General features: G+C 36.2%; 1 protein-coding gene across 1 annotated transcript in view; it reads left to right on the top strand.

Moving 5' to 3' along the window:
- DHX35 (DEAH-box helicase 35) overlaps positions 1 to 27,745 on the top strand; it is a 52,658-nt gene that overhangs the window by 20,285 nt on the left and 4,628 nt on the right. The window contains exons 5-14 of the mRNA XM_044659802.1: positions 3,909 to 4,013; positions 5,382 to 5,443; positions 6,257 to 6,326; positions 8,244 to 8,303; positions 15,077 to 15,189; positions 16,111 to 16,207; positions 17,256 to 17,414; positions 18,726 to 18,936; positions 21,234 to 21,358; positions 22,758 to 22,812. Of these exons, the coding sequence (XP_044515737.1) occupies positions 3,909 to 4,013; positions 5,382 to 5,443; positions 6,257 to 6,326; positions 8,244 to 8,303; positions 15,077 to 15,189; positions 16,111 to 16,207; positions 17,256 to 17,414; positions 18,726 to 18,936; positions 21,234 to 21,358; positions 22,758 to 22,812 (1,057 nt within the window). The remainder of the gene's footprint in view (positions 1 to 3,908; positions 4,014 to 5,381; positions 5,444 to 6,256; positions 6,327 to 8,243; positions 8,304 to 15,076; positions 15,190 to 16,110; positions 16,208 to 17,255; positions 17,415 to 18,725; positions 18,937 to 21,233; positions 21,359 to 22,757; positions 22,813 to 27,745) is intronic.

Raw genomic sequence — 27,745 nt, forward strand, 5'->3', positions numbered from 1 at the left:
CTATCCACAGTGCCTATCTTCTATTCCAACCATACCTCTGCCTTAATTTCCCTACTACCTATAGGCTATTCCCCTTATTACCTCCCTATAATATTCCCTTATTACATCCTCAAATTCCCTTATTACAGAATATGATGCCTTTTCTCAACTTTTCAGGGCAAGATTTGGGCATTGTATTATAGTATTTGGGTTTGTTTTATTTTTCTTTCTGTTTACATTGTTATAGTCATTGCATATATTATCTTCCTGGTTCTTCTTAATTTACTCTGCATCACTTCATATAAACATGTTACTCTGTATTCATATTCTTTTCTTTCTTGTGGTATAGTAATATGTTTTATTTTTAATTTAACTTCTTTTTAATTAATAAAAATTTATTCCCTCAACCTTGAGGAAAAAAGAAAAACAAAGGCCTTGTAAAAACAAAACAAAACAGATTCTTTCATTGGCTATGTTCCAAAGCTATATGTGGTAATCTGCATCCTTAATCCATCACTTCTCTGTCAGGTAAGTAGTAGGTGGCTCTTCTGTAATTGCAGTTCATCATTGCTTGATTAATTCTTAAATCTTTCAGAGTTGTTGATCTTTACACTATTGTGATGATTGCATAAATTATTCTCTTTGTTCAGCTCATTTCATTCTGTCATTTCATACAGATTTCCCAGGTTTCTTGAAACTTTGTCCCCTTTGCCACCATTTCCTATATCAAAGTAGTATTCCATGGTACATGTACCACAATTTCTTTGCTCATCTCCCAACTGATGGGTATCCTTTAGTTTCCAGTATTTTGCCAGTACAAAAAGAATTGCCCTAAAATTGTATAGCAATATTTCATTGCGTGTATGTACCACAGTCTGTTATTTACCAACTTATAGATATCTGCTTCATCTCTATTTTTTTGCTGCCACCAAAAGTGTTGCTGTGAATATTTTGGCATAGAAAGGTATTTTATTGTATTACTCTAGGCTCTGTTACTCTGAGCAAGCTACTCTCTCAATGCTGCAGGTAGTAGTTGGAGTGGTTGCTGATCTTTATTGATAAAAGAGTTTCTTGACTAGAAATTCCCCGTAGCAGTGAATTTATAGGTTAGGTCCAAAACACATACTCCCCCAATATCTTCTATAAACTAGATTTTCCAATATTTTCTTGCTGGATTTGGAAGAAGAACTCCTTGTTAATGAATTATCAGAATAGTTGGTTAATGATTGCAGTCATAAATTAAAAAGTGCCTAACTGGTTTTGGATTACTTGTAGAGCCCCATTAAGTTTTTCATAAATGCTAACTGTTGGCTTACTCTGAAAACATAATTGTTTACTTTTTTCTACCTAAATCAAATCAATACTCTTTTAAAGTCCCTACTATTGTCTGAAATCACAACAATAATTCTTCTGCTATCATTGTGCCCTTCAATGATTCTTTTACATTATTATCATGCCCAGTTCAATCGTAGTCTAAACGTGTTTTATCTATATAATTTTGACTAAACTGGTCCAAGTAGTGATTGTACATCATTGGCTCTTAGGTTTAAAGTTATAATTACATAATTTCTAGATTTCCCAACTATGCTATACTTTTATCTAAAATTCTGCTGATTAACTTATATTACACTTTTAATTACACTACAATTCTACTTTGCTATAGATTAACAAAATCACTTTGGTAATTTGTGAGCAATATAAATAAATGATGTTATTGCTCCTTTTCCAGAATATTCCTTTCATTTTTAGTTGCAATGCTTATTGTTAACATGATGGCTCTAGGATCACAGATTTGTAGGTGAAAGGCATTTTAGAATGGCCATCAAATTAAAGTTCTTCATTTTTTAAATTAGGAAACTAAAGCGCTAGGAAACGAAAATAAAGGAAATTAAAGCACCAGGATAGGTGACTTTCCCAACATCACACAGGTAGCCAGTGACAATTAGAATTTCAACATGGGACTCTGACTCAGAATTCAACATTCTTTCACTACATCATGCTGGGATTTGTTGCTTAGTGAATTCTAGGTAAGTATTGAGTAGCTGACTATATGAGTGGGTGGGACAAAAAGCAATTGATGATCCCATAATTTATAGGTTACTCATTGAAGGGAGAGGGTACCTTCTTTTATAGCTTCCCAGTTTATGTGTATATATATGTATGAGTATATATATATATATATATTTTTTTTTTTTTGGTGGGGTTTAGCTTAGAATAATACTTAATTTAGAACTTTTATTTATACTTAATTTGTTGCTAAAGCAAATGTTACCATTATGTAGGGTAGTGATACATTCCTAAATAGCTTACATAGTGGAAACCTGGTTTTCAATGATAATATCATCATTATATTTTTTTTGTGCCCAGAGTTGTGTGGAATTATGCTTGGAGCTGCTGTTTTCACATGTCATCTAGCACTGCTTTGCTCTGTGCAGTCATGCCCTTAAAGATTCTACATTTTGGTGGGGTGACAGTGTAGACAATTCAGTTCAACTTAAAATGAAAATTCTACATATTAGATTTTGTTACTTATTTACTCACCTCCACTAAGCAACTTGTTTTTGGAAGTGGAAAATTAATATAATAGTAACTCACATTTCTATATCACGTGTAGGGTATACAAGACACTTTCCTTATAACAACCTTGTGAAATAGATATTATAGATATCATTATCTTCATTTTACAGATGAGGTAATTGAGGCTTAAAGGAGACATGTGACTTACCTTATTCATGCAGGTCAATGGCCTTCAGGACTTATATCCTGGCTTCCTTGACTTCTTGTCTAGCTTGCCCTTTCTCTCTCCCCCCCTTCCCCTCCCTCTCTTTCTGTCTCTGTCTCTCTCTTTGTCTCTTCCTTTTTCCTTCTCTCTCTCTCTGTCTCTCTCTCTTTCCCTCTCTCTCTCCCTGTCTCTTCCCCTTCCTCCTTCCCTCCCTCCCACTCTTTCTCTCTTACTTCTCCTCTCCCATCATTATCATACATCGGAGTGCCTAAGATGGAAGTAGCCCTGTGCTTGGTATCCCAAAACTTATATTGAATTGTTATGGTAACCTATTTAGTTCATGGATCTGAAGAAGGTTAACCTCTCTATCAGTACTGACAGAAAGGTAAAAAAATCGTTCTTTTCTATTAACTGAGTGAAAATATAGTGCATTGTTCATAATCTTGATTTTTATTGCCTCCTAACTTGTTTATTTATTCTCAGCCAGTAAAACTGGAAAGGGTGAGCAGGTGTCTAAAGGGAACTCCTTGTTAATTAACAATTAAAGTAATTAGTTAATGATTGCAGTAATAAGTTATTAATTGCATAACTGGTTTGGGTTACTTGTAGAGTCCTGTTAAGTTTTCATAAATGTTAACTGTATTGGCTTACTCTGGAAACACATTTGTTTACTTTGTTCTACCTAAATCAAAGAGTCTTTTTTAGCCTACTATCAGCAGGGTACTCTGTTAGATCTCATGGGAATTCCAAAGAAAAATAACATTCTGTGCCTTCAAGGAGTGTATAATCCAGTTAATAATGATAATGATGATTGTGATAATAACTTTTATGTAGTGCTTTAAAGTTCACCAATACTCTGAATGTATTTCATTAAAACCTTAAAACAACCCCAGAAGTTATGTACTACAAATGAGGAAACCTGAGACTGAGAGAGCTTAAATCTCTTGCTCTTGATCACATACTTATTAAGTACCAGAGGTAGAATTTGAACCTATATCTTACTGATTCTGTGTCTGGCATTCTCTCACCTTCACCATCTTGCCCCTTTTTTGCTGAGAAAAATTAAATGGAACCTACTGTAGAGATTGTTCTTTTGCCATCTTTCCTCTTAGTGGTACTTATACAGTCACTCAAAGAAAGTTTATATTTAGGTTTTTAATAGGTTGTATGCAGTGGAATAATATTTTTGTCTCTTTTTTCCTCAAAGGTTGCAGGGAGAGTTGCTGAAGAAAGAGGAGCAGTGCTGGGTCATGAGGTTGGATATTGTATACGGTTTGATGACTGCACTGACCCACAAGCTACAAGAATTAAGGTGAAATGTTCAAACTTCCCATCTAGTCTTTATCATGAGGAAGATGATAATTTCTTATTCATTTAAAGAAATGAAAGGATTCATGCATATAAAGAGAACTTTAAAAAATGTAGTCCCTGGTTATTCAAAATGTACCAAATTCTGGCTATATACTGTGCTCTGAAATAGGCACTGGGGTATAGAAGACATAAAAAGTCTAAGCATGGTCCTTAACCTCCAGGATCTTTTAGTTTAATTGGGAAATATTTAATGAAAGTAGAGTCATAATACATATTTAGAAATAGAGAAGAACTTAGTGATTATCTAACTGAATTCTCTTAAGCAATTGAGATGGGGGGAAAGTGAGGCCCAAGAGGTTTCATTACTTGTTCAAACAAGTATTTTTTTTTCACTATATCACATAGCTTTTCCATAATATTTATATTGAATAGGACTTAATACTTTAAGCCAAGTAATGGAAATTGGTAATTTAAAGCATCTAAGGACTACTTTTTCACCAATTATAATTTCTTATTACTTTACATATCTATATCTACTTTTTATGTTTGCCAAGATTAAAATATTAGCATTTAAGCAATGAATAAAATATTATAATATTCACTGTTCTTCATTTTACTATTAATGTAGCATTTCAATCAGAAGGAGTCTAAGCACCTACTATGTGCCTACCACTGTGCTATCCTTCTTTTTAGAATTTTATTTTTTAAATTAATTTTTATTTAAAAATATTTCCACATTTACATGATTCATTTTCTTTCCCTCCCCCTTCCCTTCCCCTTCCCAGAGCCAACGAACAATTCCACTGGGTACTCTTCCAAGTTTAGAAAGAGATTTGATGTTTTAACAATGAATTAGATTTAGTTATGCCTGGAATAGGAATTCTGGAGTGAAGATTAAGATGTTAGTATCTATTGATGATCTTCTAGGATTTGCAACATAGACATAATTATGTGAGCTAGAGAATTAACAGATAAGGCAAAATTATAACTGTCAATTTGCAGTCTTTGACTAGTTTAAACATACTTGTCAGATTTCTTTGGAAAACTACAAGTATATCTCAGACTACTTCCTTTGTATACCAGATCAGTAGGGAAAATGGTGTCCAAATGATATGTTTATACCACATAATCTTAAATATCTCTACAGAAATCTTTTAAAAAAAAGAAAAACCCCACTTGATTGTCCACTTACTGCAACAATAATTGGTAAAAAAAATCTTTACAACTAAAGCATTTAGATGTTTTCTTAGAATCTTTTGAAGTATTATACATAGATTTGTCTATAGATTATACTTTTAGTTCATTTAAGATTTTTTTTTGAGTGAGAATATGTTGTAAATAATTAAATTATATTTCTTTTTGCATTTAGTTTCTAACTGATGGAATGCTGGTCAGGGAAATGATGGTTGACCCATTATTAACAAAATATAGGTAAATATCTTTCCTGTAGTTTTCCCTCAAACTTTGTTAATGCTTCAGTAATATTCATTGAAATAAAATTTTGCTGGGAGAAAACACTTTGTAGGATCAGGATGAAGAAATAATAGTGATCTTATAGCTTAGGTAGCAGATACACTTGCTGACATTTTAAAATAGTCTAAAAATATGATTGTTAAAATATCAGTAAATTGTGCTGAATTCTTCTTCCTGCTTATATACCAATGGGTTCTTTATAGTGAAAGCCAAGTGAAAAAATTGTACAATTAATTAACATACTTAAGACTACTGTAATAACAGAAAAAAATCTAATAGTTACTGAATGAGCATCTACTATGTATCTTCATTTTTATGTCTTAAGACAGTTGGGGAAGATATGCTTACATAGATAAAGAGCAAGTTTCACACCTAGTTGTGTGTTTGACAATGCCCAGGTTAAATATCATTTTGAATTTATGCTGCCCTTTGTCATCAACTAGTGTTTGGACCCACAGTTTTTCATTTAATACATAGTTTTTCTGTCTGTGATACAATTCAGAATGAAAAATTGATGTCTTTTGTAATACTGTATTGATTTAAAACTTTTAGAGCTGAAAGTAAACACAGGATTATTCCTTGAAAATTCATTAAATATTAAGTTGACAGCATAAATTTTATTAGTATTAATATCACTGCATTTTCAGTTTTATTCCTATTAAAAGGCAATTAATGGCTAAATTCCCTTAACACCTTTGGAAAGCTAGATTTGACTATTCATATAGGGAAGACTTTGTTTTTAATGAAATTTGTCCCTTCTTTATTTAATAGTGCTCTTATGCTGGATGAAGCCCATGAAAGAACTTTATATACGGATATTGCTATTGGCTTGTTAAAAAAGGTAAATGTGTATGGCTAGGGAAATTCTTGACTATCTGAGTAGAATATGTACTATTTACTAATAATTTGTCTTTTTCATACTCCCACTGCTCTATCAACAGACACTGCATTGTCAGGGCATAAAGTGAAGTGTCTGGCTTTTGAATATGCTGCCCTTCCATTAAGCCAACATATTATGTCTTTAAATTGATCCATACTTCATGCAACAGAAATTATTCTGTTTGGTTCATAATGAGTATTGATTCCAGAAAAATTTGACCACATCCACATCTGTATAACAGATATTTGTGAAAAAGATTAATTTCTCAGCCACCCATTTTCAGATAGCCATTCACTCCAACCTTAGTATTGCTTATCTCTATGTTGTGACATTGTTAAAGCATGTGCACTTCTCCACTCATTCATCTGTTATGCCATTCCTTCATGTATTCCCCACTGCTCCAGTATAAGAACAGAGTCTTAACTGCACAGTCCCATACCTGCCAACCCCTCATATACTCTCATCATGCTGCACTTAACCATATACTGGATGTCAAAATCGCCTTATTAGTGATAACTCTTGGATTTGCAGCATAACTCCGTCCATCAGATTCAACCCAAAAGTATACCTTTGTACACCAGTTTATATTCTCCCCATAAAAACTCAAGACACTTTAATACGTGCTTTTCATCATTCCTCAACCACATACTCTACCCTAGAGGTATCAGACATGTAACCTGCAATACTCCAAAGTGTATCAAACAAGATTAAAATATAATTAGATATTTAAAAATTAAGTGAAAGTGCAATAACACACACACACACACACACACACACACACACACATATATACACACTCTCTTACCTTCTGTCTTAGAATTGATGTAGGTATCAGTTCCAAGGCAGAAGAGTGGTAAGGACTAGGCAACTGGGGTAAAGTGACTTGTCCAAGATCACACAGTTAGGAAGTATAAGGCCAGATTTGAAATTGACTCTAAGTCTAGTACTCTTATCCAGTGAGCCACCTACTTTATTTTAAAACTAAGTCAGAATGTGGCCCACAAGAATACTGATGTATGGATTTAGTGGCCCTCATTTTTGTTTCAGTTTGACATCACTGGTCTACCCCCCACAAACTCATATCTAGCCATCTTCCTTGGCATGTATTTCCTTTCTTTATAATGATAGTTATAATAATAATGTAGTAATAGCAATAATAGGGCAGCTAGATGGCACAGTAGAGTGCCAGGTCTGAAGTCAGAAAAAGTCATCTTCCCAAGTTCAAATATGACTTCAGACACTTATTAACTATGTGACCTTAGGCAAACCACTTAACCCTTTTTGCCTCAGTTTTCTCATCTGTCAGTGAGGTGGAGAAGGAAATGGCAAACCACTCCATGGTCTTTGCCAAGAAAACCCCAAATGAGGTCATGAAGAGTCAGAAACAACTGATCAACAACAATAATAACAATAGCTTATATTTATAATATCCATTTTATAGACACAGAATCTGACCCTCAAAGAAGTTTGGTGATTTGTTCAGAGGCAACAGTTAATAAATAGTAGTGTTAGGATTCCAACCTGTGAGTCTTTTGATCCTAAATCCAGGGCTCTTTTCATTATCCCTCACTGCCTCTCAGACTGATTCTCCTTCTCTCTCTTACATTAACATATATAGATGCACACTGATCTCCCCTTGTCATACAGGTTGTTTCTTCCTTCTTCTCTTTAGTCCCCCAACCCTGTACACCAAAACAGAAAACATCTGATTTTCATTTACCCATATTACCCTCTGTTCCACTCTGCCACGTGCCATTCATTGTTTCTGTCTTACATATATCCTTTACTTATTTCAAATCTTTCTCTCAATCTTTGCACTTAATTCTTATTAAAAAGTCTCTTTTCAGCATTATTGTTTCTTGATCCTTTATTTTATAGATCCAGAAGAAACGAGGGGATCTTCGGTTGATTGTAGCTTCAGCTACTCTGGATGCAGAGGTATTGCCTATTTCCTTCTACCCTCTCTATTTCATTTGAACTAAATACTAAATCCTATTGTGCATTAGATACATTTTACCTTTGACAAAAAGAGTTCACCTTTAGAAGAATGACCTGCTTTTGTTGGAATTTCACATGTTGTCCTAGATTCAGTTATGATTAGAGGGCACTCCCTTTCAACTTGTGGGTAGAAGTTAATTTGTAGCTAATTAAGTGAGGTCATGATAAAGTGACTTAAATTATTCTTCTACAAACTTTTTAGTATCTATGTAGATAGATTTTTAGTTTTTTGGGGAAGCATTTTTTTTAGCTTTTTAACTGCAAAACAAAAATTGTAACTTCTTTATGCAAATGAACAAGGCTCTCCCACAGACCAAATTTTCAGCCTTTTAATCAAAAAAGACTATTTTGATTAATGCTATATAAAATGTAATTTTCATGGCTTAGTTCATTCCATATTTATATTAGGTAAAAGACTAAACTCAAAATGATATTATATGGTCTCTTTGGACACAGTGTTTTAATTTCTTAAGTCATTGTTGATTGATATTTAGTGAATATCTGTGATTTTTAAGTTTCCTTTTTTCCTCATATATTAAAAATGGACATATTTTACTTTTGTAAAGAAGTTCATATAGATGATCTTTTTTATTTTACTTTTCATCTTAAAATCAATACTTGTGTATTGGTTCCAAGGCAGAAGAGTGATAAGGACTAGGCAAAGGAGTTAAGTGACTTGCCCAGAGTCACATAGCTAGAAAGTGTCTGGAGTCAAATTTGAACCTAGGACCTCTCTTCTATAGGTCTGACTTGCTCCCTTGAAGCAAGATAATAGGAAGAAAATTTTTGTTAATTAGTTCACATGCTTTGTTGTAATTAGTTCAGCACTTTGTGCATGCCCATCTAAACAAATACTTATAAAGTGACTAGATATAGTTGAGGAGTATTGTACCAATTTTTTCATTTATTTATTTTTTCTTTTTATTTGTATCAGTATATATTTAATTCTTGCAAATTTTGAAAAAAAAAGTTTGTCTCCTAGATAAATATTTGAAACATTTTGAAGATCCCTTATTTTTTAAAAGCAAAATTTACATTGCCCTGGCTTGAGGGAGGGGAAAATTTGGTTGACAGCATTTTTTTGTAAAAAATGCACAAAAAGGTTTTTTATGGTAAGATATTTTATGAAGTAAAGTTTTGATGACTATTTTTATACCATTTTACAATATACTTGTAGTTGCTATAATCATAGTTATCCGAGGTCAAATCCATACTTGAATGAGCATCCTGATTACAATTAATGGGGAGGAGACTTTGGTTGAAAACCTGTAAGAAGGAAGATTTTCAATAGCCCTAATTTTTTAAGAAGTTTTTCCCTTGATCAAACCTAAATCTGGCTCTTTGCAACTTCTACCTACTGTTCTAGTTTTGATTGTGGGCAGTCTGCAAGCATTTATTAAGCATATGGTTTATGCAGGCATTGAGGTACAAAGACAAAAATTAAACAGTTTCTGCCCTCAATAGTTTCCATGATATCTGGGGAAATGATATAAATACAAAGTAATTTGGTAAGGAGAACAGTGTGGAGGTAGCAGTATTTAGATAAGGCCTCATATAAGCCAATTGTTCTTTTACAGTTAATACCTGTCCTGGTTCCTTCATCTGATCCTTATATCTCTTGATCTCAAGGCCCTTCACATTCCTAGTTCCCCTTCTTTGGACACTGGTTTTCTAATGTCCTTCCTAAAATGTGAACCTGAGAGTAGACTAGTACAAACTATCTTCAGCAGTGTGGATTACACCCAGAGTTTGGAGAAACAAGCAGACCAGCATTTATTAAGTTCCTTCTATGTGCCAGGCAGTCTTATTAGATTGAGTATTCAAAGAGAAAGCAAAACAGACCAAGTCTTTTTAGGAGTTCATATGGTAACTGAGGAAGCACCATGAATATAAATAGGTCTCTACATAGTAGATGGAAAGTAATTTTAGAGCAGAAGACCCTAACAGCTAGAGGGACTGGGAAAGGCCTCCAGCAGAAAGTAGTAATTGAGTCGAGTCTAGAAGCTATCTAAGGATTCTGAGAAGGTAGAGGTAAGGAATGAGAATATATAGGCATCCTCGCTCCTTTTTGCTATTCATTTTTACTCCAGTCATTTTGAGGTGGTTTTTAAAGATTGGTTTGGAAGGATTGTCAGAATGGTTTAGGCTTTCGCTGCTACTAAGCTGCCATCTTGGTTCTACCCCATCCTTTGTGGTAGTCTAGGAAGAGCGATGGTGAAGGCCTGAACTAAGATGGAAACAGTATGAGTATTGAGAAGGTAATGGATTGAGGAGATTGAGGAGATTGAAGAGAATGGATTGAGAGAAGTGGAAATGATAGGATTTGGCAGTGGGCTTGATATCTGGGGGTAAGTGAGAGTAAGGAGTAAAGGATGATGTTGGAATGTACTGCTGCCTTTGCTTTTAATAAGGAAGTTTGGAAAGGAGGTGAGGTTTGGGGAGGAAAGGGACAGAAGATAATGAATTCAAATTTGGATCTTTTAAATTTGAGGTGATTGTAGGACATTTAGTTGGAAGTGTTCAATAGGCAGATGGTAATGTAGGAATGGCGATCAGGAGATACACCAAGGCTAGGTACCTAGATCTGGTAGTCATCTGCAGAGTTGATTATTGAACCCTTGGAAGCTGTTGTCAGAGAGTGGAGAGAAAAGACTCAAGATGAGAAGATTCAGGACAGAGCCTTGGGTTATACAAGAGAGAGGAGAATTACAGGAGAATCTGGAGAGAACAGTGTCATTAAAAATCAAAGACAAGGTAGTAATGTAGTTAATGGTGGCAAATGTTGCTGAAAGGTCCAGAAGGTTGAAGACTAAGAAAAAGCCATTAGTTTGGCAATTAAGATATTTTAACTTTGGAAGAAGCAGATTTGGCTTGAGGGCAGCACAATAGGTTCTCTTTATAACCCCTAATGTACTGCTTTTCATATAGTAGGTACTTAATAAATATTGATAGGTTTATTCCATGAAATGATTTTGAAAAATGTAGTTTGGAATTTTATTTAGCACCCAATCCTTTACTCATTTTGCATTCTAGAATTTTTGCATTGTAAACTTTTTCTTTTCAACACAGGATTCAGTAAACCAGAAAACATAAATTTCTTAAGAAAGAACTCCCTATTTGATAAGAGCTGTAGGGAAAATTGGAAAGTAGTTTGGCAGAAATTAGATTTAGGTCAACTTCTTATACCACATTCCATAGCAAATTAGAAATGGATGTGTGACCTGAATACTAAAGATTATATCATCAGTTAGAAGAAGAGGGTCAGGTACCTTTTAGCTATTGGTAGGAAATGTATTCTTTATTTTTTTTAACCCTTCCCTTCCATCTTAGAATCAATACTGGGTGTTGGTTCCAAGGCAGAAGAGCAGTAAGGGGTAGGCAATGGGGGTTAAGTCACATAGCTAGGAAGTGTCTGAGGCCAGATTTGAACCTAGGACCTCCCATCTCTAGGCCTGGCTCTCAATCTACTGAGCCATCCAGCTGCCCACCCGAAGTGTATTCTTAACTACTCAAAGGATAAAGGCAATTACAAAGAAAAAATAGGTAGTTTTGACTATTGTATATGAATTTGAAAAGCTTTTATACCAACTATATATCTAGGACAAAAAAGAAGATACAAAGAAAATCTTTGTATCAGATATAGTTTGTTAGTCCAGGTATATTCACAACTAATACACATCACAGATGCATATGTATGATTAAAAGCCTTTGTCATATAAATAAGTATTCAAAAGATAAAAGAATTTTAAAAAAAGAATTGCAGATAATTAACTACGTGAAGGAATGCCCCAAATCATAAATAATAAGAAAGATACAAATCAAAACAATCCTAAGGTTTCATCTCTACATCTCACACCCAATAAATTGGCCTGATGACAAAAGCTGGGAATAATTAGTGACTATTGGCTGCAGAAAGAAAGGCACACTAGCATTTGATAAAGCAGTGAATCAGCACAACCATTTTGGAAGGCAACTTAAACTTACACACATAAACTGCCTAAAATGTCCATTACAGAGATTTCTACTACTGTGCATATTTCTTAGAGAGGTCATTGATAAAAAACAAGGTCCCCATATACACCCCATATACACCATATTTATTTTTTTATTTATAATAGCACTTTTTGTGGTAGCAAAGAACTGGAAATGAGTTAGATGCCTATCAGTTGGGGATTAGCTAGATAAAATATACTTAAGAATATTGTAAAAAACTTTTCAATTTCATGTACAATAATTGGCTAAATAAATTAATGTAGGTGAATGTAATGGGATATTACCATTCTGTAAGAAACAATGAGAAGTATAGCAAGATTTAATATCAACAGATGAAGGTTGAAGTAAAGCATATTCAAGAAAACTATATACAATGTTAACAATGTAAATATAAAGAATAACCACTGTAATAGATAACTTCTGGAAAAAGATGGAGAACAGCTTGAGTAACAGATCATCAGTTATAGAACTTGGAATTTACCCAGATGGCATGAGCCAAGGGCAAAAGACAGTTGGGATCACCTCTGTAAAAGCCCAGAGGTTCAGCCACTTGAGGTCTCAGTCTTGAGAAGGGATTTCTGGAGGATAGAGGGTGGTGAAGGGTAGGTAGGCCTATAGACCTGCTGATCCAGCATCCATATCTTACTGCCACAAGAAGTTCATTCACCTATTACTAAACAGAACTATAAAGATTAAAAATAATAAAGGCTGAGATAAATATAAAAATTAGTATTTTAATTAAAGCCATGCTGATAGATAAAGTTATTAGACCATGCGCTTGTAAGAATTCAAAACTGCTGCCCAGCCATTATTGTTACCTCTCTTCCTGAGTCTGCTAGCCAAGAGGGCCACTCCCCCCTAACCCAGGAGATTTAAACTGTTCTCTGCGAGGAGACGTAGGCATCCCCACGCCCAAAGAACCAGAACCAGAAACCTGTTGGACCACGGGAAATGTAGTTTTATAATTTCCATGTGTCCATAGAAAATACATACATATATATATATACTTAAAGATGGCATCTCCCAAATTTCATTCTTACAGAACTGAGAGATAACAACAACACAGCTGTCAAGAAGATTACCACTATCTCTTCCTTTCCTTTGGTCTTGGACCACGGCGGGGTCTGACCAGGGTCTGTGAGGGGGAGAAGAATTTCCAGTCAGTTACCAACTTGTTGCTCATTGATTAGATTACTTTAACTCTCATTAGATATAGCATAGCCATTCCCAATACCTCTTTCCTTATCCTGATTCCTACCCACTTTGAGTCAAAGCATTAAACCTTGTTCAAACTTGATTCAAGTGAAGACTGACATTCATTCCAAGGGGCAAGTGAACAACTACAGCCAAAGGGGAAAGGAGATTACCAACATTGCATTCAATTAGTGTTATCCATTCAAATACCAACAACTAGCCCATTACCAACCTTTGTCATCTAACCTAACCCCAAGCCATGGAACCAGAGGAGCTGCTGAACAGCTATACAGCTGCTCCCTCAATAACTTTTGGGCACTGTTTGTGGGGTCAGGTGCTTAGCTGAGTTGGTCATCCATAAGCCCTGGTGGTTACCAGCACACCTTGGTGGCCACCCAGGCATCACTATCCCACTCAGCCTAGATCCATTTACCACCTGAGGATCTTGGGCCAACTTATCAGGCCCAGCTTATAGAAGCACCTGTCTGACTATCCTTTCTTCTAGTTACCCCACTTTGAGTATAACACTACCACAAAATAATCAAAAAAGAATGTTGGAAAATTACAAAGAATGAGCTTGGCCCTAAAAAAAAGAGAGACATAAGAAGACATCTGCCTTGATTCCTTTGCTCAGGTGGGGGGTATCCAGATGTGAGATATTCTATCTAATTTCAGATTTTTCCAGCGAAGTGATCAGTTTTGCCCATTGTTTTTTTCTCATTTTCTTTAAAAAGTATTCTTTTATCTGGGACAGCTCCCTAGAAGTGGGAGACATATGCAGTTGTAGACAATTTAAAAACAAAAGATATCAATAAAATTTATTTTTTAAAAAGAAATCTAATTTAGAGTTTGAGCTAATTATTTTAAAAGTACTCCCCAAATTATACTCTTTGATAGTGCATATTTAGATTTTTATCTGAAATGTGGCATCTTATGAAATCAGGTCATAAGTACTATTTAAGGGCTTCCTACTTTGAATTACTCATTAATTAATTTGTGCATGTCATATTGAATGCCATTTTGAAGGCTGACTTCTCTTTCTAAATCCTTAGTGGAAATTCAGTAAAATTTGATTGCTTCAGACTATAACTTTAAAGAAACCAGGGGATCTGTTTCATTATCATTATTAATATTTATGTATGCTATTCACATAGTAGGTATTTTTATATGCACATAAAATAGAAAGGATAATGATAGATAGTATTTTAAAGTTTGCAGAGTGCTTTACATGCATTATCTTATTAAAGCCTCACAGCAGCCTTGTGAAGTATTATTACAGATATTATTATTCTCCTTTCACATTTGAAAAAACTAGGCTCATAGAAACCTCCCATGATCTCAGTGATAGTGGGTGTGAGATTCTAACCCAGGTCTTTTTGACTATTAAGCATATTACTTTCTCCACTATAACAATCCTATAGAGTTGTTTTCCATTTGCCCCTGGATTTAAATTCTCATTTTGTTTGAAATATACATTTTGTAGATGCATAGTAAATTCTTAACGTTTTTCTTTTTAAATATTTTAGAAATTTCGGAATTTCTTTAATCAAAATGAAACTAGTGATCCTGGCAGGGATACATGTGTGATCATTACAGTAGAAGGGAGAACATTTCCAGTGGATGTCTTTTATTTACAGAGGTTTGTTGTTATTTTAATCCTTTAAATGGTTTTTTTAAAAAATGTCTCTGATAATAACATTACATACATTGCTGTGTTCAATAGAGAACTGTCATTTGTACATGGTCAAATTGAATTGGTTTTTAGCTACTCAAAATTTATCGATACCTTAGAAATAAAGATTTAAGATACTTTTTAATTATCATTACATACAATATAATCAAAATATTATGTTATAACAATTTATAATACACTTAATTAATAACATGTAATATAAATTGTGATTATCAATTAAATATTAAGATATCTTTTAGATGGAGATGCATTTTCTTTTATTATATTAATTGAAAGAAGAGACTTTGTTTAAAGTAACATTTCAGGCCCTTGGTGCTTTGATTCCCAAGGCTTCATAGAATCTCTGATGGTGAAAGGTTTGCCTGTCTTTCTTTGGTTGAAGAGTAACATAAACATTTATTATTCTTTCCCTTGGTTTGTTTTGCTATGTGATATTCTATATTTATTTACTTATAGATATGGATATACACACACACATGTTGTAGTGCACACATCCACAAGTGCAGTAACCGGCCTAATTTTCCAGGCAGGTAAATGCAACTCTTGAACCTACCTCAGCACTTAACATTTGCAACACTATCTCTGGAATTAAAGGATTTGGGCTTAAATATTGCTGTTGACACTATACATGTCACCTTGGATGAGCCACTTAACTCTCTGAATCTTAGTTTCTTTATTTTTAAATGAAAGACTTTAATTAAGTGGCTCTGAGGTTCCTTCCAGCTCTAGATCTAGGGTCCTAATTTTCAGACTGGGAGCAAGTAAGACTTCTGAGGGCTAGAAGCTTGATTTAATGATTGATTTCTAGTTAATGTTCAGGTTACAGTAAGTGAATTTAGTTTGTCTGGTTTTTGGTTTTTTTGACAGCCCTGTTCCAGATTATGTCAAATCAACTGTGGAAACTGTGATGAAAATTCATCAGACAGAGGGTGATGGTGATATACTGGCATTTCTTACTGGCCAGGTAATTCCATTGGATCTTTTTTCTCTTAAGAACCAGTGTTTCATTAATTTATTTTATTTCTTTATGCCATAAGTCTTTCCTAATAACTGTTCCTCCTGTAGTATTTTCTGGTTCTTAATCATACACACACTCACACACATAGAATAGTTTAGAATATAGATTCTTAATACTTTCTTTAGCCATTCACTTAGTGTTGTGTATTATTTGCTTCCTTGATTCTAGAACACTGGCAGATCTCTGTGGTTTGAACTAATTTACCATACTGCTTAAATTGCCAGTGAGTCATTAGAGTGTGGGGGCTCAGTGTGAAGTGGATTGTCATGTTCTAAATTGACTAACTTGTTGTGTAGGAAGTTGGAGGGTGCAGCCAACAGGACTCAAATTCATTTGGCCTTTATGTTTACAGAAGATATGTGTTACCACATCTTATTTTTATTGTGTAAATCTTGTTGCTGCATCCAGCTTTTCCCAGGAATAATCTTTCTGTCCTAGGCCAGTGGTGCCAAGTAGCTTGACTGTAACAAAACCCAAGTGCTGGTCTGTTATCAGAACACTCCTCAACTAACTACTTGAGTTGTAATTCTTTCCACTGTTAGACATTTTCCACAACATAATGATCTTTTCTGGAGAAGGCTTGCTGCAGTCTTGCAGGCCACAGCTTGTAGTAAATGTCTGTGTAATGTTTGGTTTCCAGTATAGTGCAGGAAAACTGACTAGCAGAGTCACTGTTTTGATTCCCCTGGTACATCTTTCCTTTGTGCACAATTCTCATACTTGAGTTAAACATTTTATAACTGAAATTTGTTATTATCTTGGCAGTACTATCTGTATATATCTAATGCTCAACTGCATTCATTAATAAAGCTAGATTTCTAACCTAGGTTTTCAGACTTGAAATTCAGTACCATTTTTACCACATTATACTGCTTCTCAAGGATGCCATGCATGAATTTCATTTTAAATTTTCCCTAAGTATTTCAAAATGCTATTTGCCTTCTCTTTTCTTTTCCTGTTTTTTAAAAAAATTTTTTATTTTATTGCATTTTAGGAAGAGGTAGAGACTGTTGTTTCTTTGCTAATTGAACAAGCCCGAGCGTTATCTAGGACTGGTATGAAAAGGCACCTCCGTGTTCTCCCCATGTATGCTGGACTGCCTTCATTTGAACAGATGAAAGTGTTTGAAAGAATGTCACATAATGTCAGAAAGGTAATTCTACTACCAATAGCTTCAATTTATATATTGCTTTATGGTTTGCTCTGTGCTTTATCAGTATTATTATTATCACTAATCCTTACCTTCTGTCTTAGAATTGATACTCAGTATTGGTTCCAAGGCAGAAGAACTCTAAGGACTAAGCAATGAAGGTTAAGTGACTTGCCCAGAACCACACAGCTAGGAAGTTTCTGAGATCAGATTTGAATCCAGGACCTCCTGTCTCTGGGCCTGACTCTCAATCTACTGAGCCACCTATTTTAAAAAATTATACTGCTTCTTTGTGTAATAAAGTAAAACAATACTAAGTTATGTTCCTAAGATTTGACAAACCTGCTATCTTATTGAGATTGAACTGGAGGTTATAATCTCATAGGGTATAGAATTATTTGCTTTTCTTTCATATATTTAAATTTCCCTCATGGCAAAACTCCCTGGACTTAGTGATGCTCCCAGCATGTGATGCACTGATACATATAAGTCAATAATAGATAAACTATTATAATCTCGAGGGCATGGTTTCTAGTCCTCTTGTTTTGAATCACAGTTTGCCTGTAGTACTACTTAAATTTGTTTGGGCATGTCTAAAAGCACTTATTTTTGAGATTGGCAGGGAGTCAGTAGGGAGTATAGCCTTGGAAAACTGAAGGAGCCAGCAATTCGTCTATTCCCTGTTCTTAGTTTTCCCAAGTGCAGCACTTTGTGCTTTTCCTTTGGGTTGGCAAGAATACATAGACAGGTCAGAAGTTGGGCTCTGTTGCCTTTAACTTTGGGAAGGTGGGATTGTAGGGTGAGAAGGAAGCAGGGGAAATTGAAGTCTGTGGATTTACCTCAAATTCTGGAGACCAGGGAAACAGATTCTTTTTCTCTATCATGGAGCCTTGGGACTTGATATGGTCAAATTGTAGAGAGCAAAAGTTGGAGGAAGAAGTCCTGTGTTCTTTTCCTGGGTTTATTATTAACTTGCTGTGTGATCTTGGACAAGTAATTTATTTTCCTTGCTTTCAGTGTTTTTATATGCAGAAAGGAAATGATCCTTGGCCTTCCTATCTCACAGAATAATTGCCAAGGTAAAAAATAAGAGTTTTGAAAGCACTATGAAAAAGTTGACCATGTTCCACAAAGTCAAATTTATACCTTACCTACATCAAGAAAGCTCCTGTAGTATCTGAAGTAAGGCATTAAAATTTGCAGTATATTTGGCTACTTTAAAACATATACTAAATATTAGATTGTATTTGATTTTTATTTAAAATCAGAAAAGATTATTTTGCTTTCTAAAAGATTTTCTCTTGTTATTGTTAGGTGATAGTGGCAACCAACATTGCAGAAACATCTATTACAATCAATGGAATTGTGTTTGTGATAGACTGTGGTTTTATGAAACTTCGAGCCTATAATCCCAAAACAGCTATTGAATGTCTTGTGGTAGTTCCAGTGTCACAGGCATCAGCCAACCAACGAGCAGGACGTGCAGGTCGCAACCGCTCTGGGAAATGTTACAGACTCTATACAGGTTAGCATATTTATTTACTTTTTAAATCTTGTTTTTATTGATTTCATTTTTCTTTTATTTTTAAGCCCTTACTTCTATCTTAGAATTACTGACTCTGTATTGGTTCCAAGGCAGAAGAGTGGTAAGAGCTAAGCAGTGGAGTTAAGTGTCTTGTCCAGGGTCACATAGCTAGGAAGTATCTGAGAAATTTGAACCCAGGTCCTCCCAACTCCAGGCCTGGCTATCTAATGAGCCACCTAGCTGCCCCTGATCTCATTTTTCCATCACCCTTATTTCTGAAAATATTCCTCTCTTCTATCCAACCCAGTGAATAAAGATTGAAGAACTAAAAAAAAAAAAATCAGAACCAACTAATATATCAACTGTGTCTGATAGTAGTATTCCATACCCCTGGTCCTCTTCTTCAAAGAGGAAAAAGAAGTAAGACAGATAGTTAATGTTAAGGGACAAAATTATATTATATCCAGTAGCCATTAACATCCTTTTCAATAAGTAGAAGATATATATGACCTATTACTATAAAGCAATTGAACAATTTAAAAAAGAAAAAGCATCATAATTTATAATTTATCTGTTTAAGTCTCATGCCCAACACAGTTTGGAAGCGAATATATTTATTTTAACAGTGCTGATGTTCAGACCTTTTGGAATTCTTCTTTGGAATTTGCCTTCAGACCTAGTTTCCATGCTACACGAGAAAATCAACTTCATTACTTTGTCACACCTCATTTTTGACCCCAAATAATATTAAGGGCAGCTAGTTGGCACAGTAGATAGAACGTTGGACTTTTAGTCAGAAAGATCTGAGTTCAAATTCAACCTCAGACATTTACTAGCTGTGTAACCGTGGACAAATTACTTAACCTCTGTCTCATCTGTAAAATAGGTATAATAATAGTACCTACCTTCTAAGGTTCTTGTGAGAATCAGATGAGATAATATTTATAAAGCATTTAGTATAATTCCTGGCATCTGGTAGGCTGTCTATACATGTTAGCTAATATTACTATATTACATCATTTGATCACCCACCATATTAATCATAATTAATTCTGCCTGGCTTTTAAAATTTTTACTTTAAACACTTACTTTCTGTCTTAGTACAACTCATAGACAAAAGGGCAAGGGCTAGGCAATTGGGGTAAAGTGACTTTCCCAGGGTCACACAGCTAGAAAGTGTCTGAGGCTAGATTTGGACCCAGGTCCTCCTTCTCCAGGCCTGGCTCTCGGTCTATTGAGTAACCTACTGCCTGTTGCCCTCTGCGTGACTATTCAGTTTCCAAAACTGATCCCTCAAAAGAATGAAGCCATTTTGTTATCCCTTGAAAAAATTCTGGTCTCCTCAGTTGTCTTTACTGAACTATAGTTATCTTTGTTTCCATTCTACTTCAGCTATCTGCGGTTTAATCTTCATCATCAAATATTTAAGTATTTCACATTCTAAGACATGAACCTTTAAAACTGGTCTGCTTTCCTAACTTTACACATGTATTGCTCTTTCTACTCTCCTACATTGTTTCTCTTACCCACCTGTTTCTCCTACCTTTATCTGAAAAGGGAATGTTTTGGTGCATTGGGAAAACTGTTGGATTTGGAGTAGGAAGATCTGAGTTCAAATCTTTTGCTTATCTACAAGTTGCTTAACTGCTGTGGGCCTCATTACTTATATGTAAAAAGAAGGTGTTCGACTAGATCAGTGATTCCCAAAGTGGGTGCCACTGCCCCTGGTGGGTACTGCAGTGATCTAGGGGGGTGGTGATGGCCACAGGTGCATTTGGGGGTGGTGAATAACTGTAAAGGGGCAGTAATAGTATGTGACAGGGGCTGCTAAGTAATATTTTTTCTGGAAAGGGGGCGGTAGGCCAAAAAAGTTTGGGAACCACTGGCCTAGATGATTTTGTATGTCCCTTCTTTCTCTGAATCCATAATCCCGTGTGCTTCTGTAATAAGATGCTTCTCCAAGGCTAACTTTATACCTGTGCTCTTAATACTATCTTTTATTATTTCCTATGCCTTAACAATAATTCAGGCAGCTGTGGTAGGGGAAAAAGAAGCCTGGATCTCTAGTCAGGAAATCAGCTCTGACAATTAATAGTTGTAACCCTGGCAAAATCACTTAATCTTCCTGACCCTTGGTCTCCTCAGTTAAGATGAGAATAATAAATGCTACCTTAATATTACCCGTCTCATTGGTTTTGTGGAAGAGTGGTTTGTTAACATAAAGGTGCTGTACAAAGGTGAGGTTGTTGATGTTATGGTGAAGCTTAATTCCAGAACATTTTCTTTCCTGTCCTCAGAGGAAGACTTTGAAAAGTTGCCTCAGTCCACTGTACCTGAGATGCAGCGTAGTAACCTGGCACCTGTCATCTTGCAACTAAAAGCACTAGGAATTGACAATGTCCTCCGGTTCCACTTCATGTCTGTAAGTCCCAGCTTATTTTGAGCTCCCTCTACTGGGTGAAAGAATGGAGCTAGTCCTCTAGCATCTAGCTTTCTAAGGTTGATTATAAAGTATAATAGTTGAGTATTACTACAAAGGTAATTCTCTTTAGTTCACATTTAGAATGCATAAACACAATCCTCCTTTCCATTTACCTTTTGTTATAGTTCATTATTATAGACTCAAAAATACCATAGGTCAAATTCATGATCCCTTAAACTACATATAAGTGTTAATTCCATTTCCCAGTACAAGCAGTATAAAACTTCCATACTAATTCAGTTGTTGGGTAATAAATGTACAAAATCTCATCTAACAAAGGTAATTTATAATAAGAAAATTCCATATAGGCCTTTATGTTGTGGAGTCAGACTGAAGTAGGAATATTACAATAGTTTTTCTTAAAATGCAGCTTTGGTTGTAAGCATTAATTTCTACGGTTGCTTTAGTTATAAATTGTGCGTTTTTCAAGATCCTTTCTGGTAGATCACAAAATCATTGTGATAGCATAGCAGAAAAGGCATTAGAGACTTGTGTTCTATTTCATGTATCTGTTATTACCTAATTATTTAAGCCTGTGTTCTTGGTCAAGTCATATAACTTCTGTCTTCCTCAGTTTATTTTTTTTGACAAACGAGTATAATAATACTTGTTTTCTCACTACCGTATTAGAAACAAAGAAGTTGTAGAAAATGTTTTGGAAAAATGTTATGCAAATATAAAGTTGTGCTATTGCTCTTTGGACCACTTTTACATGAAATTTTAAAAGATGTTTAGAATTATAAATCTAAGATCCAACAAGAAAAAGCAATAAATATGAAAAAGGCTAACATCTTACCCCAAACTCTTAGTCTGGAACCAAACAAATTACCAAATAACAAAGAAATCAAGAAAGTGCTTTGCTCTGACTCATTATAGATTGGCTCAAAATTTTGCTACTTTTTGACCTTGTCTTTTTTTTCCCTTTGCTTCTTTTCTTTTTAAAATGTGACTGAAACCAAAAATAGAGGTTTTAGAAACCAAGCAATATGAAGAAACTAGACAGAATCAGAAAGTAGTAACTAGATTAAAGTGAACACTTTCTTCAAACTCAGAAGTATATAATCCTTTCTCAGAAAAAAAGAATATAATTATCAGTGTTTAGATATCATCTGATTGTTCCCAATTCATGTGGAATAGAGAGCTTCAGCGTTTTAGTGATGTGATAAAGTTGATGTGACACCTTCTTTTTATACATAAGTAATGAGATTCACATAAGTTAAGTGACTTATAGATGAGCCAGATAAAGAGTAAATAAACAGGAATTCAGGGGAGAAATCTTTCTTAATTTCACAACAGTGGAACAAAAGAGTTTAATTTAAACTTAATGTTTTCTTCATAGCCTCCTCCAGCGCAGTCTATGGTTCAGGCTTTGGAACTACTTTATGCTTTGGGAGGTGAGCATATTTTTTTTCTCTTATGCTATTTGTTTCTACTTATGCTATCCTTATAAGTGAACAGTAGGCTAACTCAGGTGGGTCATTAATACTCTTTGGGATATTAAAAAGAATAGAAATAAGGATTTGAGGCCTTGTGGAGGAAACATGGAGTAACTGACAAAAATTATATAAGATGAGATATTATGAAGGGTCTGATCCACCTCAGTGGAGGAAGTATCCACATTGATAAAACTGACTTTTTCAGAGGTTCAGAATATACTGATAGAAAATGAAAAGTCCCTTTTGTAGGTTATATTTTGTCTCACTAAGCTAACTAGGGTGTTAAAATACTAGTTTCTTTTATAGGCATGTGTCCTGCTTATTGAAAAACCATTACATGGAAATACACACTTATGAAAAAAAGAAATTGTAATAATCTTTTTGATAATACCTAATGTTATACTGGGTATAAAGACTTTACAAAGTATAACAGCACAGGTATAAATTGTTAAGAAATGTCATGCAAAATTAAGCCATTTTGACAGAACAGACAAGAGGTTAGGTTTTTTGGGAAATATTAATTTCAGAACAGAGATAAAACCTGAATTTAAACTAGGAGAAAAACAGATTTTCTTTTTTAGTAGCTCTGGTTCTGAGGGACCATATTATCCAGGATTATATTAAACTTTAAAACCATATGTTGACTTGTTTTAAGCATTAATATTAATCCCCATAGGATAAAGTTGTCATTATTTCTTTACTTTTTTAGAGAGGAATTCATTAACTTTTAGTTATCTTTCATAAATGAAGGAAAAATGTAAGAAGTGTTCCTATACAGTAGCTAATAAACCTACAAAATGAAACAAAATGATTTTAATTCTTTTCAATAAACATTTATTAATTAGCCATTATGTACATGGCACTATGCCAATGTTCATTGCATTTTATAGTTTTATTAAATACTATGTAAAGGAACACTTTTTACATTTTTTTCCATATTTGTAAACTTCATTTCTTCTTTGAAAGTTATTGAATTCAATAATTTATTCTCCAGCCAGTCAAAGTATATGGTAGAAGAAAACTTCTGATTGCTTTTAAATATTTAAGTTTGGCATTTGGAAGATATTTTTTTTTTTNACCTCCCATCTCTAGGCCTGATTCTCAATCCATTAAGCCACCTACCTACTTCCCCTTAGCCCCCTTCTATGGCCCACCCTGGCCAGATCTTCAGTATACCTCACATAATCACAAGTATGGTTGTTTGGGGTTCCTGCAATCACTGATAACCACAGCTCCCCTGGATTGATCCTGCTGCAGGACACATGTCCTTTAGAGGGGAATGTGAAAATTCCTGCATCTCCAGGCCTTGAGGCCTGGGGGAGGTGATGGGGAGGGTGGTGAGGGAGAGAATGGGAAAACAAATGGACTCGCAGATATCTTAAAAAAGACTCTGGCTTATTGTCCAGATCAGGTCAGTGGGAAAAATATTGGGAGGCACTGCAAAGAGACAGGCTGCTCTAGCAGATAAATGGACTGATCATTTCATATTGAGGAACAATCCGGAAAGCAGAGTTTACTGCACAGCTGAGCGCCGAGACATTTGCTGATGCTGGGCCCCCGGCCTGACCCTCGGCGCGAGGGGAATTAAATGGCGTGGGGCTTTTTGATGGTTAAACTCCCCAAAGAAGACACTCCATTTGTTACGGAGCTCTGATGAAGTAAAGTGTGGTTTATGTGTACAAGGCCGGCCTTCAGCTCATCTCAGAATGAATGGAGAGGTAAAATTGAATTTTACACTCCTGCTGCTATGATTAATGGGGGGTGGGGGACCCCTCTGGGCCTCATCTGTCCACCAGGGGGCACTGGAGGCTTACAAGGGGGAGCCCTTAGCCTGGCTGTGCACACAGCCGCCAATAAAGACCAGTCTGCATAAATGGATATTGAGCTGCCAAGGCAGGGGAAGGAATAAACCTGTTAGAGTCATAAATTCTCTGAACCTTCCTCTGGTGAGGTTGTACCTGACAAAGGGATGAACTTGTTAGAGGAATGAGAGAGTCTGGGCATCATTAGAGCTGGAAGGGCTCTGAGAGCATCATGTCCAACCCTCTTCATTTTGCAGACAAGGCTACTGAGGTCTGGATTTAGTGAAATGATTTATCCAAGGCCTCATAGTTAGTGAATGGTGCAGCTGGGATTTGAACCCAACTCTTCTGTCTCTAACTACTGTGCTCTTTCCACCATACCATACTGCTTCTGGAATTAAAAGTTGCGACAAAAGGGGATCCCTGCTCAAGTCCCTCTGGCCAGATATGGTCTAGGCAGATCAAACTTGGCCACCAAAAGGGAAACTGAGGTAGCTGTCACAATTCTAGCTACATATACTCCAGGATCTAGAGTTCCAAGGAAACTTAGAAACCATTTAATCTATTTGCTTCATTTTACAGATGAGGAAATTGAGGCCCAGAAGAGCAAAGCAATTTGCCAAGGTCATTCTGGTAGTAAGCATCAGAACTAGGATTTGAACTCAAAGCTCTCTTCACCTTACAAGGGACTAGCCTGGCCTGAAGACCAATAAAAACTATGTGGAATAAAGAAGCTAGAGTGACAAATCAGTGAGGAACTCCTCTTTAGGAGAAAGGAATTGTGAGGACTTGTCTTTATAAAGTAAGTTATTATTTATAAAGCCTGTTAGGTTGGCACAACAAAGAATATAGGATTTTAAAAAGAGGCCAGTCCAATTCCATCCCATTCTGCTCCTTTTTATAAATAATTATAAGAGGGGGCAGCTGGGTAGCTCAGTGGATTGAGAGTCAGGCCTAGAGACGGGAGGCCCTAGGTTCAAATCCGGCCTCAGACACTTCCCAGCTGTGTGACCCTGGGCAAGTCACTTGACCCCCATTGCCCACCCTTACCACTCTTCCACCAAGGGGCCAATACACAGAAGTTAAGGGTTTAAAAAAATTATATATTAAAAAAAATAAATAATTATAAGAGACTTTAGAAATGATTTAAAGAAATCCTTCTAGATGGGATGGGTGAAAGATGAAATGATTGAGGAATTAATTGCCTAACAGATTGGGACCAGGCTCCATTCTCAATTTATGGCTAGACCCCAAATACAGGGGCAGATAGACTTTTTCTATGTTAAAAAATTATTCAAATAAAGCCAATTATTGAAAAAGAAACATCCAATTAGATAATCTGATTTCTAATTGGAGGAAAGATTAGGGACTTTCCAGGTTTGGAGAGGGAGAGTAAATAGGCATAATTCCTTGAAATCAGAAAAAGAGGTATTATATTTCCTCCCAAGAATCTGTGAACAATCAGAAGAACATGGAAACAATAACTGATTGATTAGTACAGGGCTAGATTTCAGATGAGACATATGGGTTGCTTGAAGTGTATAATTGTGAGGAAACTGGGGGCAGCTGGGTAGCTCAGAGGATTGAGAGCCAGGCCTAGAGATGGGAAGTCCTAGGTTCAAAACTGGTTTCAGACACTTCCTAACTGTGTGACCCTGGGCAAGTCACTTAACCCCCATTGCTTAGCCCTTTACCACTCTTTTGCTATAACACCAGTACATATATTGATTCTAAGATGAAAATTAAGGGTTTAAAAAAGAAAAAGCAAACTCCTTGCATCACTCTTTGGATCTGGCTGAGTTTCTAGCCAGCATAATCTAGGTCCTTGGTTAAGGATCTCTAAGCAGCAGATAGAGGTGGTCCAGCTTCCCAGCCGCACAGGGCCAGGTCCAAACAATGCAATAAGGTTTTCTCTCAATTTCCACAATTGAATAAAGTTTTCTCACCAGACAGAAATTGCACCAGACCCCTAATTGTATAGAAAGGGAACTAAGTTAATTCCAGAGTCGGGTCAGGAGATGGAGTCAGTGTGGTTTGGTCAGTTCCCACCACCACTTCCTGCTCCAAACCCCTCACAGAGGAGAAAACTGAGGCTTAGACAGGACGATGATTTGTCTAAAGTCATACACAGTGTCAAGGTGAGCTCTAGAACCCGGGTCTTTGGATCTCAGGCCCGGACCCTTCCTTCAAACTCATTTACTTTCTACAATGGGACGTCGCCTGGGATGGGGCCTGTTTTCAGCCTTGTCAGAGAGCCCTGGCCACCTGTAAGGCTATTGACCCCTGATAGGGGCCCCTGGGAGCTGGGACTTGGGAGGCGCTGCCCAGGGGGGGCTCCTCAAATGTCCCCAGTGGGGCCGCTGAGAGGTCTATCTAGTCCAAGGACTGTGCGGTAACCTGATGTCTCTAGTCCCTCCTGTCCCTGCGCAGCCCTGCGGGGAGGGAGGGGTTAGAGGGAGGCCATCCAGACACAAATAAATGACTGAAAGATTGCAGCAAACGGGGTAAGGGGAGAAGGAAATTGTTTTTTGACAATTTCAGGGGGAGGTGAGGGGGGGGAAGCCCTGTCCTGATGGGAGGGGGTGGAGAGGGGGGTGCAGTATTGGAGGGGATAACTTAGCGCTAAATGGACCCTGGTGACAGGGGAGGAAATGGTGGGACAGCTGGAAATGTGGTAGGAGATCTGAAAAATCAATAGGAGATAAGCGGTCCAGGGGCATCGCTGTTCATCAGGTGCCAAAGGAAGAGGCTGCAAGTCCCTGTGAGGGAGAAAATATCACTGACCCCCTGCAGTATTGATCAAACAACTGAGACACCGAAGGCCAAACTCACTAATAAAGTGAGCGAAACAGCCAGGCTGATGTGGGCAGGGAAGTCGGGCCTGTGAAGGTCTTAGGAAAAAAAAAAAAAGAAACACTTAGCTGGAAAGTTCTTGTTAAACTGTCTTTGTTTCTGGTGGCTGCTGAGGGGGCCCAGCCAGGCTTCCCCGTCAGCCTGTGATTCCTGATCTGGGACCTGCCTTTGGCTCTTCCTCTTGTTTGACAGTGAGGAAGGGGCTTCAGAAGGGGCAGGGAGTCCCTAACCAACAT

Source organism: Gracilinanus agilis, chromosome 2 (assembly GCF_016433145.1).
Source record: "Gracilinanus agilis isolate LMUSP501 chromosome 2, AgileGrace, whole genome shotgun sequence".
NCBI lineage: Eukaryota > Metazoa > Chordata > Mammalia > Didelphimorphia > Didelphidae > Gracilinanus > Gracilinanus agilis.